Raw genomic sequence first — 21,646 nt, 5'->3', positions numbered from 1 at the left:
TGCTCTGAACGTGGTTCATCTGCTTAACAATAAAATAAAAAACTCGATGGAGCAGCACTAGCACATCAATGATAAGAAAAGAGGTACAGAGTTACTAATCAGTGTGGGCTTTTAGCAAATCTGCTTTCCATCCTAGCTCATTCTTTCAGACACATGGGGTGGAAAATGTGCAAAGTTTGACTAGGAAATATCTTAATTTGTAATGAAGTAGGGAATTACATGAATGCACACATAAACCTCTGTATAAATTTTGAGATATATCTGACTCTCATGCTAATGTCCTTTCAAGGCCACCTTGAACCTAATAAGCAAATAATACTTTTCACATATACTATGATGATCCTGAAGGGTATCAGTGCTGCCCTGAATATATTAAAAGTGTCTACCCTGTATGTCCATGCCCATGTTGGAAGTCTATACTCATTTTGAAGAATACAGTTTGAGAAATGTTCAACCTGACATATCAATAAAAATGATGTATACTTAGAAATTGGAGAAGTATAAATGTTTACACTAAACATGTAACACTGTATTTCTGTGCTCAGTCAGCAGTGAATCTCCATGTATGGGATCTTGATTTTTTTTTACTTAAACCACCCCTAAGACCAGCTTCCATTTTAATATGATACAAACAAGCTATAGAAGTGCTGTACTTGATTTGTGTCTCCTTGTACCTATTTTTTTTCAATTTGCCAAGCTGTGACTGTTTATTAACTGATCAGATTATAAAAATACCACACCTCTTTTTAAGACTTAATTGGAGTATCCTTCTTATCAGATGCTTACTTTCCACTAATGCTAGGTATAGCAAGAATTATGTTGGAAGTGAGATGAAGTTTAAAATCTCTGAAAAGTGGTTATGATTTTGGAGCTGACCATTAACATGGGAGATTCTTAGCTGAAATTGTGGTAATTGCATCAGTGGGGGCAAATTGACTGGAAATTGGAGAAATTGGAAATCAAAAGAAACTGCAAAAAAATGCAAGCATGGGCCTCATAGAATATTTTGTGGTCCTAGTCCTGGCAGGGCTGTGTGAGCTTCACACCCCTGAACAGTCACTCAGTGTTGTCATCTCTGTATCCTGTTTCTAGTTTATTTGGTCCTGGGGTCATTCCTAAGTGGGATGTCTCTCCTATTGTCATTTCTGTCAGATTTTTGGAATATTTGCATATTTCATTTTTCACAAACATGTTAGTGTGAGGTATTCAGGGAGGGTTTATTTGGATGAATTCATTTTACCAGAGAAATTATCTACAACTGTCATGCTGCCCCAAGGCCATAGGAAGATATGGAAATTATTGGAGCATGTGAGACTGGATACAGGTGGCAGGCGAGCAATCGGCTGACCATCTGCTCAGAGTTCTCAATGGAACAAAACATACACCAGTTTTCTCTCTGGAATTTCTCTTCATGTCCTGGAAGAATGTGAACTCAGAATTTTCTGTTTCTCTGATATTGTACTATTTCTTGCCTCCTTGATTTGAGGAGTCTTATCCAAGTGAAGAAGAGGTTGTTTAAATATGAAAACAACATACACGGCTGTTTTCGTATTTAAAGTACCCTCCAGTATTGTTAGATCATCTCTTAGTCACCCATTCTTTATTTCTTGTGTCTTTTCCTAGTCTACATTCCCACTTTTCAATTCTAGAACATTCCCCTCCTCTTATTTTCTAATGTTTTAAGCTTAATTAATTAATTAATTAATTTATATATTTACATTCCAGACATTGCCCTCCTCCAAATTTCATTCCTCCTCTCCCCTGCCTTGGAGAGGATGCTCTCTACCCACCAGGCCTAACCCCACTTCTGGGCCTCAAGTCTCTCCAAGATTAGGCACATTTACCACTGAGCATAGACCAGGCAGTCCTCAGCTATATATGTGCCAGGGGCCTTGTACCAGCCCAGTGCCAGGTTGGTGGTTCAGTCTTTAGGGACTCCCTGGGGTCTATTTAGTTGAGACTGCTGGTTTTCCTATGAGGTCACCCTCCCATTTATCTTCTTCAATCATTCCTCCAATTCAACCATGGGTGTCTCTGACTTCAGTCCAATGGTTGGGCGTAAGTATCTCCATCTGTCTCAGTCTGGTGCCGGCATGGCCTCTCAAGAAGACAGCCATACTGGACTCCTGTCTGCAAGCAGCATGTAGCATTAGTAATAGTGTCAGAGTTTGGTGCCCACCCATGGGATGGATTCCAAGTTGGACCTGTCACTTGATGCCCTTTCCTTCAAACTCTGCTCCATTTTTGTCTCTGCAGTTCCTTTAGACAGGAACACTTCTGGGTCAGAAATTTTGCCTCTTTGTTAGTAACCCTGTCCTTCCACTTGAGGTTCTAGATGTTCTCCCAACCTCCTCTAGCGGTTGCATATTTCATTCATTCTCCTGGCTATTTGGGCTTCTCTCCTGTCCTCCTCCTTATATCTGATCCTGTTCCCCCCTTTCCCCTCCCCTTGCCCTCTTCCAACCATCTTTCTCTCGTATTCTGTCTCCTATGATTATTTTCTTCCCCTTTCTAAGAGGGATTAAAGCATCCTCACTTGGGCTTTCTGTTTGTTAAACTTCTTACAGTCTGTGGGTATTCTGTACTAATATCCACTAATATCCGTGGCTAATATCCACTTATCAGTGACTACATACCATGGATCTCCTTTTGGGTCTACATTACCTGACTCAGGATGATATTTTCTAGTTCCATCCAATTGCCTGCAAAATTCACAATGTCCTCATTCATAATAGCTGAAGACTATTTCATTTTGTAAATGAACCACATTTTCTGTATTCATTTTTTGATTGATGGACATCTGAGTTGTTTCCAGTTTCTGGCTAATATGAATAAGGCTGCTATGAACAAGGTGCACCACGTGTTCTTATGGTAAGATGGGGAATCTTTTGGGTATATGCCTAAGAGTGGCAGAACTGGGTCTTCAGGTAGACTTATTTCCAATTTTCTGAGGAGCCACCAGATTGATTCCCACAGTGGATTTGGCAGTTTGCAATCCCAGCAGCAATGAAGGAATCTTCTTCTTTCTCCACATCCTTGCCAGCATGTCCGTCACTTGAGTTTTTGATCTTAGACATTCTGATTGGTGTCAGATGGAATCTTGGGGTCCTTTTGATTTTCATTTCCCTGGTGCCTAAGGATGTTGAACATTTCATTAAGTGTTTCTCACCTACTCATGATTCCTCTCTTGAGAATTCTCTGTTTAGTTGTACCCCATTGTTTAATTGGGATATTTGTTTTTTGGAGGTTAACTTCTAGAGTTCTTCATATATTTCAGGTGTTAGGCTTCTATTGGATATGGGGTTAGTGAAGATTCTTTTGTTCCCATCACTAGGTTGTCAATTTGTCCTATTGACAGTGTCTTTTGCTTTACAGAAGCTTCTCAGTTTACTATGATCCCATTTATCAATTATTGATCTTAGAGCCTGAGCCACTGGATTTCTGTTGAAAAAATTCCCCCCTGTGCCAATAAGTTGGAGGTTCTTTCCCAGATTCAGTATATCTGGTTTTATGTTGAGGTCTTTGATCCACTTGGACTTGAGTTTGTGCAGGGTGATAAATGTGGATCTATTTATATTCTTCTACACGCAGGCTGCCAGTTAGACCAGCACCATTTATTGAAGATTATTTCTTTTTTCCATTGTATGCTTTTGACTTCTTGGTCAAAGACCAGGTGTCCATAAATGGGTAAGTTCAGTTCTGAGTCTTCAATTCTATTCCACAGATCAATCTGTCTGACTCTGTACCAATACCATGCTTTTACTGTTATCCTCCTCCCCTTTTTTTCTTTTTTAAAATCACTATTTCTCTGTAGTAGAACTTGAAATCAGGGATCGTGATTCTCGCAGTTCTTTTATTGGTGAGAATTGTTTTTGCTATCCTGGGTTTCTTGTTTTTCCACATGAAGTTGAGGATTTCTCTTTCCATGTCTGTGAAGAATTGTGTTGGAATTTTAATGGGGATTGCATTGAATCTGTAGATGGCTTTTGGTAAGATTTTTACTATGTTAATCCTACTAATGATGAGCATGGGAAATCTTTCTATTTTTTGAGGTCATTTTGTATTTTTTTCTTCAGAGATTGAAGTTCTTGTCATATAGATCTTTCACTTGTTTGGTTAGAGTTATACCAAGATATTTTATATTATTTGTGGCGATTATGAAGGGTGCTGTAACCCTATTTTCTTTAAACAAAATAGGGAAATCTAGAAGAAATGAATTATTTCCTAGACAGAGACCACGTACGAAAGTTAAATCAAGAGCAAGTAAACTATTTAAACAGTCCCATATCCCCTTAAGAAATAGAAACGGTCTTTAAAATCTTCGAACCACAGGATCAGATGTTCTTTGTGGAAATCTACTATACCTTCAAAGGAAAGCTATTACTAATACTCCTCAAACTCTTCCATAAAATTGAAACAAAAGAAATACTACTTAATTCATTCTATGAAGCTACAGTTACTGTGATACCTAAAACTCACAACAACCCAACAAAGAAAGAATACTTCAGACTAATTTTGCTTATGAATATCAATGCAAAAATACTTAAATTCTCAGAAACTGAATTCAAGGACACAATTTCTCCTTTAATCTGAACTAATCTTTCTCATTAGTTCTCCTGTATCCATTATTTCTGTCAAGTCACATTTTTGTGGTTTCCAATAAAATATGTTTTCTGATTATTATGTCTAATATTCCTTGTTTTATAGTGAAGAGATCTGTTGTGTCTTCCTCTTATAACAATGACATTTAGTCAAAGTCTCTGATCCCAAATATACCCACAAGTAATCAGGTCATTGGCGTTTATCTCCCCTTGTATCCCATTGCTGCTCTTCACCTTTCATGTTCACACTGAAGGTATGCATTTATAATCTCTTTGACTTCCAAATGTATGGCACAGACTATGTACATCTTTTGAACAATATCTAGTGAGGGAGTTGCTGACTGGCTGAGTTTAACTTTAAATTTTGTCTATTTGATATAATATGAATTCAATATAATTTTATGTAGAAGAATTTGAACCCAACATCATGGCTGCTCTGGCAATGGATCACATCCAAAGATATGATTTGGCCAGAATAGAGACATTACAGTATTATCTGGCTGAAATACAGAAATACCCTTAATACACTCCTTTAATCCCTAAAAATGAAGATAATGTTAGGTTGTAGAAAAAGCAGCCATAGTGGAAAGTGACACATCAGAGAAAGTGAGGAATCAGAGAGAGACTTGAAAGAAGTCAGTGATAGGATACTCACAGGAGACTAGCAGAGGAAGAGTGGCTTAAGAGCACTTGTCCTTAAGAGTCACTTAAGAGCAGTAAGAGAGAAAAGGTGTGGTGAGTGATGTGTATATATGGCAGTTTTACAGAGACAGGTTACAAAGAGAACATGCTAGACACAACTGAAGACAGAAATACTCAGAGAATAAGAAGGAGCCAGATGATTAGAACCCATTGCCAACGATAGTTTAAGTCCAGGCAAAGCAATTCAGTTAGAAGGTGAAAAAAGCTCAAATGGGTCAGTCAACTTGGAAGATTAGATTGTAGGGAAGCTACCAGCTTCTAAGCTTAGACTTTGTGATGGTTACAACAGAAAAGGAAATGCTCTGGGCTCAGTCCAAGCTGTGTTACACCTTGGGTATAGTTTTTATTTAACTACTTTACCTGTGGAAATAAAAGGGACATTTCATATGTACATATGTATACATATATGTGTGTGTGTGTACATATACATACAACATTCACATTTGTATACACATATAGTATTAATGTTTGCATTTCATGGAAATACTAGGTACTTATATTATGACATTCCATGTAGGGACAATTCTTGGACTCTCCATTGGATTTATTTAGCTTACTCTTCATTAGTCTCAATTCATTTAAGCAATTTTAAATCCAGAATGCATTACCAACGTACCCTCATTGTTTTATTATACTAGTTGGTCAATCTTTATTTATCAGAACACTGTATTGGTGTTGAAATTAAGGTGGGCCACAGAAAGCAGGGAAAGAGGGCATGTATTAGTCAGATAGACCATGGAGACTGGACACCTAACATGAGTAAGTTGAAGGACAGAATTATTTATTTTGAATCACTGATTCAGAAGTTTCATGACAGTTCTTGGCAGTGTTGTTTCTGAACCTATGATAAGTTTGAACATCACTCATCTCTGGGACCACCTGGAAACCTGGAGTTGGCGGGGCTATGGGGAGTCTACAAGGGTGACCCTAGCTGTAATTCCTATCAGTGGGGTATATAGAGACTTAAATTGTCACCTTCTTTAGCAAGGCAGGACTTCCAGGGGAAGGAGGGGAACATCAACCCATCCAGGAAACCTTCAACCCACAATTTGTCCTGCCTACAAGATGAAATAGAGAATGAGAAAACAGCCAACCAATGACTGGCCCAGTTTGAGACCCATCCATGGGAAAGAGGCAAATCCTGACACTATTAATGATATTCTGCTGTGCTTCCAGACAAGAACCTGACATAACTGTATCCTGAAGGGCCTCATCCAGCAGCACATGGAAATGGATACAGAGACTCATAGCTAAACATAAGGTGGGGCTTAGGAGTCTTGAGGAAGAGTTGGAGGATAGAATTGAATGAGTCAGAGGGAAGGGCTCTGAGTACCAATTCTGTTGTATAGCAGAGCCAGTCATGCAAGAGATGGATATAGAAGATACTATAATGCACAGGGGAGTCCTCCCAGTGCATTGTGGTGCCCATTTCCTTCACCATTGTCCATGAGTGGCATGCCAATATCAATCACCAGATTCTGGACTCAGACTTTTCCTCTTTGAGAAACATTTCTAAACCTTCGTTTATTTTCTAATTTGAGAGAATTCAGTCATGAACTTGGTTGTTTTTGGCTCTTAACAATACTTTCATCAGACCAACTAAAAAAGTAAGCAGATAATGTAAATGGGTTCCTCAAATTACCTCAAAAATTAAATGTAATCTCACATATAATTTTTCAATTACTGCCTCAAAGCAGGTGATGTCTCAATAAATTTCAGTGCTGCGACTCTGTGTTTTTGGTAGAACTTCTACAGGAAAATGTACTCTGAATTAAGTCCGATAGAAAAGTATCACTGAAAAAATAGAACGTAAGAGTTACCCCATAGTTTTAATATTGATTTCTATTCATGACTCCTTGTCCATGTATAATCTGTATAGTAAAATCACTGAACAGAAATCAGACTGACCACTGTTCAAGTCTTTCCTCACATGTAATCTCCCTATAGATATCTGTCCCAAACTTATTCTATAAGGTAGGGAAATTTATCTTTAATATAGATTGCTAATATAACCATCAATTTGCTGAACATGGACTAATAAAAGCATGAAAATGAGAGTGATATGTCATTATTGAGAGGAGAAGGAAAGTGTGGTATTAGCCTATCTCTGAAATATGTTCAGGAAGTTCCTATTGAAGTTCATTTTTCACACTCCAAAGCACTTTCTAAGTATGAGCCTTGAAGCCTATAGTATAAATCATGTCTATTTCTCCCTGTATCATGTTATTTTATTCTCTAATTCGAATTAACAGAGCCCTTGCATATGATTTTTCTATATGATAAATTATTCTAGAAGTAAGAATAATTACCAGTTCATAGATATTACATCCAGATACAATGTTTCTTCACATGGGCCTCTAGGTCAAAGAATATCAACCAAAGAATACCATACCTTCCTCAATAAAGTGAAATATGTTTCTAAAGAAGACAGTCTATATCCAAGGTCATTGGCCATTTTTTACCACCTAACTTCTATATATCAGCATAAAGATGCCATGATGCATTGATAGAATCTGTGTTTCCAATATTTTTCCAGAACCTCCTTTTAAGAATCAACTCTTTTCCATTTTTTTTCACTCAGAGGAAATATTTCCTTATCACATGTATGTCACCTGCTCACAGAGTAGACAAACAGAGCAGAGATAATGTAAGAGTCTGTGAAGGGGAAACCCACAGGTGTGCTTGTGTAGAAGCAGTGAGGGCCCTCCCCTTAGGACCTCCTTCTTCCTACACTGGGGTATAAAGACAGGCTTCCCCCCAGAGCTCACTACCTTCTGCCACAATGAGAGCACTCTTGGTTCTGGTCCTTGTGGGAGCTGCTGGTGAGTTCTGTGCCTTGGTTCTACTCTTCTTTCTCCTAGAACCCATGAACCTCACCATCAAGGATGCTTTTCCACCTTGTCACTAGAACAGTGTTCTCTTTCTTTGTCCAGTAACATCTCTGTTTCCAATCTTTCAAGTTTCTCTGCAAGCCTATTTCTTTTTTTTATCTTTATTAACTTGAATATTTGTTATTTACATTTTGATTGTTATTCCCTTTCCTGGTTTCCAACATCCCCCTAACCCATCCCCCTCCCTTTCTCTATTGGTGTTCCCCTCCCCATCCTCCCCCCATTACCACTCCCCCCCCAACAATCACGTTCACTGGGGTTTCAGTCTTGGCAAGACCAAAGGCTTCCCCTTCCACTGGTGCTCTTACTAGGCTATTCATTGTTACCTATGAGGTTGGAGCCCAGGGTCAGTCCATGGGTCAGTCCCATGGGTCAGCCCAGTCTTTGGGTAGTGGCTTAGTCCCTGGAAGCTCTGGTTGGTTGGCGTTGTTGTTCATAGGGGGTCTCGAGGCCCTTGAAGCTCTTCCAGTCCTTTCTCTGATTCCTTCAACGGGGGTCCCATTCTCAGTTTAGTGGTTTGCTGCTGGCATTCGCCTATGTCAAGCCTATCTGGCAAGCCTATTTCTTACCTTTCAATTCTCATGTATTATGTGATCAGAATGTCTAAGAAAGGAAGACACGTGGATGTTCCAGGAAATGAACCAGTAGGACTCCTGCTTGGGCCTAAATGCTTGGAGGCCTCCAAGCCAAAGCTTACTTTATAGAGGAATACTCCTAAGTTGAAAGTTGAAATCTTTACTTCTTGCAGATAAATTTTTTAAGATTCTTAACTTTTGTATCTGGGACAGTGGCTTGGTATTAGGCAGGAACATTTCTGCACTTTATATATTTTCAAGATTTATAACTTTTCAAAATTAGAAAATTGACTTTAAGACTTACAAACATGAAGTCAAATTAAAAATGATTAGTGTCAATGATATTACATCCCCCTGTCTTATGTAAGGCCCAATTTCTGCTTCTTCTTAATATATAGACATACAGACTTGAGTTATAAAATCTCATGGGTATGTAAAACTTTGCATACACAGAACATCTTCTAAGGTATTTCTAAGTACCCTAAATACCTTAAAGTCTCAGCCACAGGGGATCCGGGAATGATGAACTTGAGATTAAAGCAGGTAGTGGATAAAATAACTATCTTTGCACCCTATACCTGCAAGCTGAAAACATTGCTTGCTCTGTCTCTGGTAACCCATTAGAATGCAGTAACCTCCAGAGTATTTTTTAATTGTCCTGCAGTGCTCTGTATGTTAGACACACATTTTTATGCCTACTGGCAATTCAGTGTTACTGTCTTGCCTTTAGTCATTGTTCTAAGGTTTTCTACTTAGCTGAAAGTTGACAGAGACTCGAGGGCTCCACCGTCCAGGACCTTGAAGGATTGTCTTCTTAATCATCTTCTTGTGTTCATTCAAGTTGCTTTCCCTGTGGATGATGATGACAAGATCGTTGGAGGATACACCTGCCAGGAGCATTCTGTCCCCTACCAGGTTTCGCTGAACTCTGGCTATCACTACTGTGGAGGTTCCCTCATCAATGACCAGTGGGTAGTGTCTGCAGCTCACTGCTACAAATCGTAAGTGATGGACCCTCACTGTACAGAAGACACACTTGACTAGTCTAAGGGCATGGTATTAGAACACTGAATCACTGAGTTTGTAAGGTGAATGTGAAAAGTTAGAGAAGAGAGATTAGTGTCTGCAACTAATTTCATGAGCTTGGACAGAATAAGGATGCAGAATAGGAATCCTTTCTCACCTGTAAACCATTCAAAATACATCAATGGAAGAGATAATTAAAGCAAGCAAAGTGATATTAGGGTAGAAAGCACCAAATATTAAGACTTTTGCAAACAGTAATACTGTATCGTATGCAGCATATTCATTAACTCAGTTTTCTGTAAGGGTAGACAATGTGTAAGTTTTCAAGACTTCTAGATTCAGTTAATTTCACTATATACAGAGAACTGGGGGTCAGTTTCTACCAGATGATGTCTGACCTGAACTTGCATCAGAAGAAGTAAACAAATAGTTTAATAATTTTACACACAAACAAATAAACATGAAATGGAAGAAGAGTATATCTTAAAAGAAGGATGGTTAATTTTCTTACTATGAAACCAATAAGAAAGTTGGCAAAGGTTGTCATAACTGGTAACTTAGTCCTGTAGCAAGAAATTGTATCAGAGTTTTCAAAAATAAAGCTGAAATTGCCTTATCTTTCAGTTTCTTCACCTGTTGTTTTATACATTGTTATAAGATGAATAATACTGCACATAAATTGGGCTCTCTTGAGTGTGGGCGAGAAAGATGAAAAGATACTACTGAGGTATAGTTAGTTAGTATAGCCTCATATTCTAGAATGTGACCAATTAGGTTTGGACTTGGGATAAAGAGAAGGAACCATTCACAAGGCCTCAGAATCCCACTGTGAAGGATGAGAACCAGATATTGACTTTTCTGGTTAAAAGCAACACTATCATGCCCCTTTAGACAGAAATGGATATAAAAATCCTGTGCACAGTGAACAAAGACACTGTCAATAAAAAGAGCTTCAGATGACCCTGGAGAGACTTAAGCCTGGATATTTCTTGGTATATTATAATGAAGTGCACTTTACACTGCAGTCCTTTACCTCAACCTCTGTAATTTTTCTGTCTTTGAAAACGAGAGGAAGAGCAGGACAGACGAAACTCTATCCACTTTCCCTGATCTTCTCCTATGATACTGTAGCAAGATCCCTCAATCTTCAGAACCACACAAGAGTAAGAAACTTGAGAAACTTGGGATGTCTTGAGTCACAGAGTAAGATACTGTAACATGCCTTCTCTTCCCAACAGCCGCATCCAAGTGAGACTGGGAGAGCACAACATCAACGTCCTTGAGGGCGATGAGCAGTTTGTCAATGCTGCCAAGATCATCAAGCATCCCAACTTCGATAGGAAGACCCTGAACAATGACATCATGCTGATCAAGCTCTCTTCCCCTGTGAAACTCAATGCTCGAGTGGCCACTGTGGCTCTGCCCAGCTCCTGTGCACCTGCAGGCACTCAGTGCCTCATCTCTGGCTGGGGCAACACCCTCAGCTTCGGTGGTGAGTAGGACCTGTCACCTAGTACACGTTTGTTGTGTACACTGCAATCACCAACATTCTAGAAATTATCCCACCTGCTTCTAGGCTAAATATATTGCATGTTCACAGCACACATAGGTTCTGTAACAGATCTAAGAGAAATTTGCACAACACATAATCTGGCCAGGCACACGCAGAATGTACTACTTTTTTCAGGAAAGATATCAGCAGTGAACATTCTCAAATGGGAAAGTTTTTTGTTTTTTGTTTTTTGTTTTTTTTTTTTTTTGGTAGACCTTAAGATTATAGTAAACAGTCCATTGCTTGCCAGCTAGTTCAACACTAGATTGTTGTCTGGATAAAGGATTCTTCATTCTTTTTCTTTCCTCACAGTCAATGATCCTGATCTGCTCCAGTGCCTGGATGCCCCACTGCTGCCCCAAGCTGACTGTGAGGCCTCCTACCCTGGAAAAATCACCAATAACATGGTCTGTGCTGGCTTCCTAGAGGGAGGCAAGGATTCCTGCCAGGTGATTGCCACCCTTCACTTATGCAGACCTCTGTTCTCCTGGGAGTGGGGATTCAAAGCTCAGTGTTAGGATGCAGAAAGTGTAGTGAGGTGGCACTATAGAGAAAGGGTCTCCTGTGGATTTCAGCAGAGTAGAAAAAGAAATAGAAAAGTAAGAATTGACAGATATTGGGTTTACTATAGGCAGCCCTATTTCACATGCCCTTTCTTATGCATTGTGTTTCTTTTTCCTAGGGTGACTCTGGTGGCCCTGTGGTCTGTAATGGAGAGCTCCAGGGTATTGTCTCCTGGGGTTATGGCTGTGCCCTGCCAGATAACCCTGGTGTGTACACCAAGGTCTGCAACTATGTGGACTGGATTCAGGACACAATTGCTGTCAACTAGAGATCTCCAATCCCTCTGCAGTCAGTGTGTCAATAAAGTGAAATATTCATCACTTCCTGTGTTTCTGTTTCATGCCTTTAGCTCTTTGTCTTTAATGCTAGCTTTCATTGGACATAATTTTACTCATGTGTTCCGAAGGGCATACTATACTTTAAAATAAATTATGCATAACTGTAGTATGTAAAGAGATGAAAATTCCAAAGATAAGTTTTTCAATATTGTATGGGCTGTCAGAATACATCATATTCCAGACCTAACACATTTTATAGATTGGTCCATGGTACACTGAAGTGTTTGTGGCAGAATATCTTGGTGTCTATGTTTCTTTTCTGGTAGCATGCAGCATACCTCCTTGTACAATAGAGGGTAACACTTCAGTACAAATGCCCTATGTGGACAGCAGCTTAACTTTTCAGTAAGCAATGAGATGGCTATGTGTTTTCTTCCATAATCATGATTTGCTGTTGGTTTGTGGTGAGGATTGTATAATGTTGGCATTAGTCTTGAAGTAGTGAGAAAAGAAACCATTCTTCTTTCACGATATACTCTTCTTTCCATTTCATTTTTATTTGTTTGCTTGTATAATTATTAAACTATTTGTTTACTTATTACTCTGAGTCATATTCAGGTTTGACATCTTCTGCTATAGAAATTAACCCCCTAGTTCTCTGTAAATAGTGAAATTAATTGAAATTGAAGTCAGTAATTTGTTTTTTTTAAAAGGCTAATTCTTGTTTTTCTTTTCCTTTCTTAAATATTTCCACAGCATGACAATTTAGTACATTTTATTTTTCTTTAAAGCAGTTTTTTAGGCTTTCTGTTTCCATTGGGCACACTGTTATTCACAACTTAAACTCTTTTGTTATCCACCTTCTTTCAATCTCTTCTCATTTTTCATTCTCTATCATAGTTTAAACCTTGCCTTTGTGTTTCTATTTCTTTTATTCTTCTCTTTTACATTACCCCTGAATCGCAGTTTCCCCTTCCTCCTCTCAGCCCTTTTCCCCACATCCTACTCTTTACCCCAAATGCACTCTTGGTCCACCCTCCCAAACATCATCATCATCATCATCATCATCATCATCATCATCATCACCATCATCACCATCATCAACAACAAAAACAACAACAACAACAACCAAAAACCAAACCAAACCAACCAACCAAAGAAAAACAAAAAAATAAAAAAATAATAATAAAAAAAAACAGTCCTCCCTAGGATATTTATCAAACATGGCCTAACATATCCCCAAATTCTAGGCACAAACCTTCAAAGCAATGTTGGATGAGGTAACACAGTAAGGGCAAAATGGTCTCAAGCACATGTGAAAGGGCCAGAGACACTTCTATATACAAACACACAGACATTCATACAGAAGTCAATGAAATGATTTCTAATGGAATTCTGCTATGCTCATAGTTTGGTGACTAACTACTACAAGTGTCGTAAGAGGGGTGCCATCCAACAACTGATAGTAACAGATGCAGAGACCCACAGTCAAATGCTAGGTGGTGCCAGGATAACCTCAATAAAGAGTGGTTTGTAGAAGAAGGATGTAGGCATAAGAGGGATAGTCTTACTCTCTGTCTCTCTGTCTTCTGTCTGTGTCTCTGTCTCTGTCTCTCTCTGTCTTTCTGTCTCTCTCTGTCTCTCTGTCTGTCTGTCTGTCTGTCTGTCTCTGTCTCTGTCTCTCTCTCTCTCTCTCTCTCTCTCTCTCTGTGTGTGTGTGTGTGTGTGTGTGTGTGTGTGTGTGTGTGTGTCTGTGTGTGTGTGTGCGCGCGCGCGCTTATCCAGTGCCTCAGGTCTGTCCTGCCTCTGGTTTCTAGCCATGCAGGCAGTGCCATGAGTGGGTTCTCTCTCTTAGCATTGGCCTCAATTTGAACTAGTCATTGGTTGTCTACTCCTACAAACTCTAAACCATTATTACTCCAGCACTTTTTCCAGGCAGGAGAAATAGTAGGTTGAACGTTCTGTGGCAAGGTTGATGTCAAAGCCTCACTGGTTATCAAAGATGGCCAGATAGGGCTCTATATGTTGGAGCATTAGGAAATCTAGCTTGGCTCCCTCCTTTTATTCCAGGGGGATTTTCCACTGTTCTAGCTTTCTATATCACTCCAAATGCTCCCCAGTTCCACTCATCTCTGTCAGTGCTCTCTTTCTCTTGTCCTTACATTCCCCAACGTGATCCTTCCTCTTTCCATTCCTACTTGCCCACATCCACCGGAAAAATCAATTTTCTTTATCCAGGAAGACCCATGTATCATTTCTTGAGCCATCCTTGTTACTTGGGTACTCTGTGTCTGTGGATTGTAGAATGATTATTCTTTGCTTAACAGTCCACTCTTTAAGTGAGCATATACCATTTATCATTCTGGGTATGGCTTAACTCACTTAATATGAGTATTTAGTTCATCATTTGCTTATGAATTTCATTATGTCATTGTTTTTAACAGTCAAATAACATTTATGTTTTCTTTATCTATTTTTTTTCTGGTTGAGTGACATCAACATAATTAGCAGTTTCTGGCTAAACATGTTGGAGCAAGTGACTTTGTGTTGGGAACAAGGCTTATTTGGATATATGCAAAAGAGTGCTGGGTCTTGAGGTAGACAGACTCCCATTCTTTTGTAGGATTGGCAATATTGATGCCTGTCAAGTTTGCACTGCCATCAGTAATGGAGGAGTGTTGCCTTCTTTCTCACAGGAGTGAGACGGAAGCACAATGTAGTGTTGATTGGCATTTCCATGATAGCTAAAGATGCTAAGCCTTTATAAGTGTCTCTTAGCCATATGAGATTCCTCTGTTGAAAATATTTATATACATCTCCACCCCATTTTTAAATTAGACTACTTAGTTTGTGGCTATCTAGTTTCTTAAATTTGTTATACATTTTTTGACATTGGACCCCCATTGGATGTGGATTTTATCACAGTTTTTTCTTCATTCTGTAAGTTCCAGTCTTTTCCTATTGATGGTGTCTTTTGCCTTACAAAACCTTTTCAGTTTCACAAAGTCCAATTTATTGATTGTTGTTCTTATAGACTGGGCTGTTGATTTTCTCTTCAGGAAGCTGACACCTGTGACAATGTTCTTAAGGATATTCCCCAATTCTCTTCTATCAGGTCCAGTGTATCTGCCTCTATGCTGAGATCTTTGATAGACCTGGACATGAGACATGTGAAAAGTTATAGATATGGATCAATTTGTATTCTTCTACATGCTGACATCCAGTTTTACTAGCATCATTTGTTGAAGATTCTTTTTTCCCCATTCTATATTTTGTGCTTTTCCACCAGAAACCAGCTGTTCATACATATGTGGATTTATGTCTGGTTCTTCAGTTAGATTCTATTGATCAACCTATCTGTTTTCATGCAAAGAACATGCAGTTGTTTTTCTTAATATAGCATTATAGTAGAGCTTAAAATCGGAGATGGTAATATCTCTAGATATTCTTTTATTATATGGGTTTATTATAGCTACCCTGTTTTTCTTTTTACATGAAATCTATTTCCCTCATGAACAAAAATGGAAATACTCTCAATACAGTACTCACATGTTGAATTCAGGAACATATCACAAAGATCATCCACTATGATCAGACAGTCTTCATTACAGAAATGCATGTATCAGTCAGCATATGAAAATCAATCAATGTAAAAAAAGTTAAAGAAAAAATACCTTCATGATTATCTCATTTGATCCTGGAAAGGCCTGTGACAAAATCCAGCACAAATTCTTATGACAAGTAATGGAAAGATTAGGGATACGAAGGACATGCATCAACATAATAAAGGTTTTTACAGCAAGCTGATGGCCACATCCGATAAAATGGAAGAAATGCCAAGCAGTTTGTAACCAGACTTTTTACTGTTCTATGTCTTCATATTTCCACCACCCTTCTACACCCTTATACCTTCCTACCCCTCAAAACTATGTGGGATAGAAAGAAAGCCAGAGAAGAAAGGGTATATCTATCTATATTGTTAGACTCTTCTTGATGGTTAAAGGCATCAAGTTTCTTGGGCCAATTTTGCAATGCATCATAAGGATATTTCAAAAAAAGCATCCAGCATCTAACAACTGGCAACATCAACAACAAGAACAAGAGTGACAGCAATAGCAACAGCTGTAGCAACAGCAACAGTAGCATCCATCATCAATGGGAGGAACAGCAGTGACCACACTGTGTTCAGGAGGCTTGCATTTATAAACATTCTCAAGAGTCCCCAGAATTCACACTGTCATACACTTGCAGAGTCTAAAGATGTCATTTCTATCAATTTGAATTGGTCATTTATTTCTGAGAAGGAAGCTGTTTTTTAAGTTTATTTACTTATTATATTGTAATGTTTAAAAAAGTGTTCTATTTTTAGTGTTTCCAATCTCTGTAATCAGAAATACATATTTAATGATTTAGTAAGAATAAGTTAAAACTATTTTCATTTGTATTTAAACTGAAAATATTCATTTAAAATAACTGAAATGAGATTCAAAATGTGCTCTTTTTAAATAGTCCAAAGGAAAATTATTCAGAAAAATGCTACTATACATCAAATAGATTATGAATTCATACCTATTAAACTAAATTAAAACATTGTCAGAGTAGTGTCTGACATTGTATCATACATTGTATCATAGTATATATATATTATATATATATATATATATAAATATTTCTTTTTTCTATTTATTTGGTCACTTCACAACCCTGTCAGAGCAACCTCTTTTCTTACAGACCCTCCTCACACATCCCTCTCCCCATCAAACCCTTCCCTTCTCTTCTGACAAGGAGGACCCCCTTTCCCAGAGAGTAGCAACCCAGCCTGGCACATCAAATCACTACAGGAATAGGACAGATAATGCAGACCAGTTTGACACAAACTATTTCTTAAAAAAATTTCCCCATTGCATGGAAATATCTGTGAAGCATTTAAAGAAATGTTCTATATCCTTAGTCATTGGGGAAATGTAAATCAAAATTGCTTAGAGATTTCTTCTTATAGCAGCAGTCAGATGGTCAAACGAGGGAAACAAATAACCACTCATGCTGGCAAGAATATGAGGTGAAGGGTACACTCATCCATTGCCAGGGGGAGTGGGCACTATTACAACCAGTATGGAAATCAAGTGTGGCACTTTCTTTGAAGTTGGGGAGTGACCTACCTCAAGATCCAGCAATACCAGTCTTGAACATATACCAAAAGGATCATTCATCCTACTACAGATTCTTTGTTCAACCATATCCATTGGTGCTTATCAATAGTCTGGTGCTAATAAATAGATCCTGGGATAAAGAAAATATGATACATTTATGCAATAGAATATTATTAAGGTGTTTAAAAAAAGAACAGAAAACTTGTGGGTAAATGGATGGAGGAAAAATCATCATGAGTTAGGTAACATAGACTGAAAAAAGACAAATATAACTTGTATTTGTTTACATGTTAATTTTAACTGTAATTTTTATATGAAACCTGTACTCCATCTAACCACAGAAGTTAAGTATATAGAATGAATGGAGGCTTGATGCAGACCTGCCTAAGAAGGGATGAGGGGCTGGAATAGATGGATCAAATGTTAAGGGAGAGAAAACAGAGATTTGCTAAAATTAAGAGCCATTTGAATGATCATATGGAAACCTAATATAATAGAATTTACCTAACATACATACACTTATAAGGACAATGCAAATGAAATTGGCCAATAGGAGAGCATATAGAACTCCGTGTGAAAGCTTTTGTAGCCCTTAGTAACACAAATGGGTTCCATTCATCTAATGGAATTGTTGGCCAAAGAGATGCCATTGGACCCACCAAGCATCGTAGACTTTTTGCATGGCTATCAATCAGTCGCTGCTCACAAACTGGTGGCAAATCCCTACAAGGAAAGACAATACCTACACAAGAATCTTAAGAGGGAAAATTAAGGGTAATGTTTATGTAGATCCTTCACTCATATGTACTGATGTTAATGATACCAAAAAGCAGTTTACTCTTTCAAAGCAAAATGCAAACACCAATTCATCTACAAAACCTTGATATAAAATGACAACCTGCCCACACCTTGAACTAGTGCAATAGTATCACAAAGGTTGTGGGAGTAAACAACCACTCTATGATTGAACTTAATATCCACTCCATGAGCTGTAATCAATATCTGACACTTTTCGGGTAGCCAAGACCCCAGTACCAGCAACAAACAGGGAAACCAAATACCATGGTTCTGCTAAGTGGAAGTAGTAATAACTCCTTACAACATTCAGCTATAATCATACATTAGTACCTGTTCAGCTATCATCAGCGAAGTTTCCTCAAGTAGAAGGGAAAAAAGATAGAGATCCATGTCTGGACAATATGCAGAGAGTCAGAGAGACTTTGGGACACTCAGTCCTATAGAGATACCTACTCAAGTCCTTTCCCTCACTGCTCAGGAAACCCAGTGGAAGAGAAATTAGAAAGACTTTAGAGTCAGATGAAATGGAGGACTCAGGGACAGAGCCTTATAATCACAGCAGGACTGTCACACATATGAACTCCCAGAGGCTGATGCTGATGGAGTATGCATGGTGCTTGCATTGGTATGCGGCAGGTGTGGTCCTAGAGCACAGCCTGAAGTGGACAGGGACCCCATTCCTAACCCTTGAAGTTATCTCCAATGGATAAACAGTTGATACTGAAATAATAGTTTTCTCTAGTGACTTTCACTGGGTTACAAACCACTCTTTAAAGCAGGCTTCTTTCCAAGCAGTAAATACAAGGGAGAACAGTGGCAATTTTAGATATTACAGAGGCTCTTTGATTCAATGTTTAGTTATAGCTTGTTTTTGAAACTTATAGGTCCTTTGCATTATACTGTGACTTTCAGAAATGGGTTCTTATGGGATTACTGTGTGTACGAACTTAGGTTTCTCCAAGTTGTACATTTTGTATATTTTTCTTTGGCTCTTCTGTGAAAATCTTTACTTCATCCTATTCTAGTTTATTTTTCTTTACTGTATTATGATTCTTCAGATTCCTATTTATTGTGTAGCAAGAGATGGAAAGAGTATAGATTTGCCTGGGGGCGGAGATGTGAAGACTCTTGTAGGTGTTGGCAGGTAAAACAATAAAGCAAATATATTGTATAAAAAATTCTCCATTTGAATATTACTCAGGTATCAAAAACAACGAGTTTATGAAATTCGTAGGCAAATGGTTGGAACTGGAAAATATCATCCTGAGTGAGCTAACCCAATCACAGAAAGACATACATGGTATGCACTCATTGATAAGTGGCTATTAGCCCAAATGCTTGAATTACCCTAGATCCCTAGAACAAACGAAACTCAAGACGGATGATCAAAATGTGAATGCTTCACTCCTTCTTTAAATGAGGAAAAAGAATACCCTTGGCAGGGAAGGGAGAGGCAAAGATTAAAACAGAGACTGAAGGAACACCCATTCAGAGCCTGCCCCACATGTGGCCCATACATATACAGCCACCCAATTAGACAAGATGGATGAAGCAAAGAAGTGCAGACCGACAGGAGCCGGATGTAGATCGCTCCTGAGAGACACAGCCAGAATACAGCAAATACAGAGGCGAATGCCAGCAGCAAACCACTGAACTGAGAATAGGTCCCCTATTGAAGGAATCAGAGAAAGAACTGAAAGAGCTTGAAGGGGCTCGAGACCCCATATGTACAACAATGCCAAGCAACCAGAGCTTCCAGGGACTAAGCCACTACCTAAAGACTATACATGGACTGACCCTGGACTCTGACCCCATAGGTAGCAATGAATATCCTAGTAAGAGCACCAGTGGAAGGGGAAGCCCTGGGTCCTGCTAAGACTGAACCCCCAGTGAACTAGTCTATGGGGGGAGGGCGGCAATGGGGGGAGGGTTGGGAGGGGAACACCCATAAGGAAGGGGAGGGGGGAGGGGGATGTTTGCCCGGAAACCGGGAAAGGGAATAACACTCGAAATGTATATAAGAAATACTCAAGTTAATAAAAAAAACAAAAAAAAAAACAAAAAAAAATTCTCCATTCGAAAGAGGAACACTCCTCCATTGTTGGTGGGATTGCAAACTGGTACAACCATTCTGGAAATCAGTCTGGAGGTTCCTCAGAAAATTGGACATTGAACTACCGGAGGAACCAGCTATACCTCTCTTGGGCATATACCCAAAAGGTGCCCCAGCATATAACAAAGACACATCCTCCACTATATTCATAGTAGCCTTATTTATAATAGCCAGAAGCTGGAAAGAACCCAGATGCCCTTCAACAGAGGAATGGATACAGAAAATGTGGTACATCTACACAATGGAATACTACTCAGCTATCAAAATCAATGACTTTATGAAATTCATAGGCAAATGGATGGAAGTGGAAAATATCATCCTGAGTGAGGTAACCCAATCTCAGAAAAACACACATGGTATGCACTCATTGATAAGTGGATATTAGCCCAAATGCTCGAATTACCCTAAATGCACAGAACACATGAAACTCAAGAAGGATGACCAAAATGCGAATGCTTCATTCCTTCTTTAAAAGGGGAACAAGAATACCCTTGGGAGGGAATAGGGAGGCAAAGATTAAAACAGAGGCAGAAGGAACACCCATTCAGAGCCTGCCCCACATGTGGCCCATACATATACAGCCACCAAACTAGATAAGATGGATGAAGCAAAGAAGTGCAGGCTGACAGGAACAGGATATAGATCTCTCCTGAGAGACACAGCCAGAATACCGCAAATACATAGGCGAATGCCAGCAGCAAACCACTGAACTGAGAAAGGGATCCCTGTTAAAGGACTCAGAGAAAGGATTGAAAGAGATTGTAGGAGCTTGAGACCCCATATGAACAACAATGCCAAGCAACCAGAGCTTCCAGGAACTAAGCCACTACCCAAAGACTATATACACGGACTGACCCTGGGCTCCAACCTCATAAGTAGCAATGAATAGCCTAGTAAGAGCACCAGTGGAAGGGGAAGCCCTTGGTCCTGCCAAGAATGAAACCCCAGTGAACGTAATTGTTGGGGGGAGGGCGCTAATGGGGGGAGGGTGGGGAGGGGAACACCATACAGAAGGGGAGGGGGAGGGATTAGGGGGATGTTGGCCTGGAAACCGGGAAATGGAATAACAATTGAAATGTAAATACGAAATACCCAATTTAATAAAGATGGAGTGAAAAATTCTCTATTCAATGAAAGAAAAATAGAAATATATTTAATTTCTCAATATGAAATTCTATGCCACCAATGATTAAAAGAGAATATAATGAATAAAATTTTGAAATAAATAACGAAATTTGGATAAGAACAACAAAAGGACACACAAAAATGGAAACAAGTGAAGTTGAATATATTCCTTTTGGGGTCTGTAAAAAAATTGTGTTGTAATTTTGATGGGAATTGCCTTGAACCTGTAGATTGCTTTTGGTAACAGCAAATTTTACTATGTGACTTAGGA

At 38.9% G+C, this 21,646-nt stretch overlaps 1 protein-coding gene across 4 annotated transcripts in view; it reads left to right on the top strand.

Moving 5' to 3' along the window:
• LOC102554637 (anionic trypsin-2-like) overlaps positions 1–12,233 on the top strand; it is a 50,765-nt gene extending 38,532 nt beyond the window's left edge. For 3 of the 4 annotated variants that reach the window (XM_087655456.1, XM_087655454.1, XM_087655455.1), the window contains 4 exons: positions 9,611–9,770; positions 11,034–11,287; positions 11,660–11,796; positions 12,030–12,233. In XM_087655456.1, coding sequence (XP_087511582.1) covers positions 11,158–11,287; positions 11,660–11,796; positions 12,030–12,179 — 417 coding nt within the window. In that variant the 5' untranslated portion in view covers positions 9,611–9,770; positions 11,034–11,157 and the 3' untranslated portion in view covers positions 12,180–12,233. Of the gene's footprint in view, positions 1–8,085; positions 8,126–9,610; positions 9,771–11,033; positions 11,288–11,659; positions 11,797–12,029 lie in introns of those variants that run through there. The other variant, NM_001447445.1, reaches the window with a different exon arrangement.
• The last annotated feature ends 9,413 nt before the right edge of the window (positions 12,234–21,646 follow it).

This window comes from Rattus norvegicus, chromosome 4, assembly GCF_021556685.1.
Source record: "Rattus norvegicus strain SHRSP/BbbUtx chromosome 4, alternate assembly SHRSP_T2T, whole genome shotgun sequence".
NCBI classification, from domain to species: domain Eukaryota; kingdom Metazoa; phylum Chordata; class Mammalia; order Rodentia; family Muridae; genus Rattus; species Rattus norvegicus.
The sequence above is the reverse complement of the archived record's forward strand: the minus strand, read 5'-3'. Positions and strand labels throughout refer to the sequence as shown.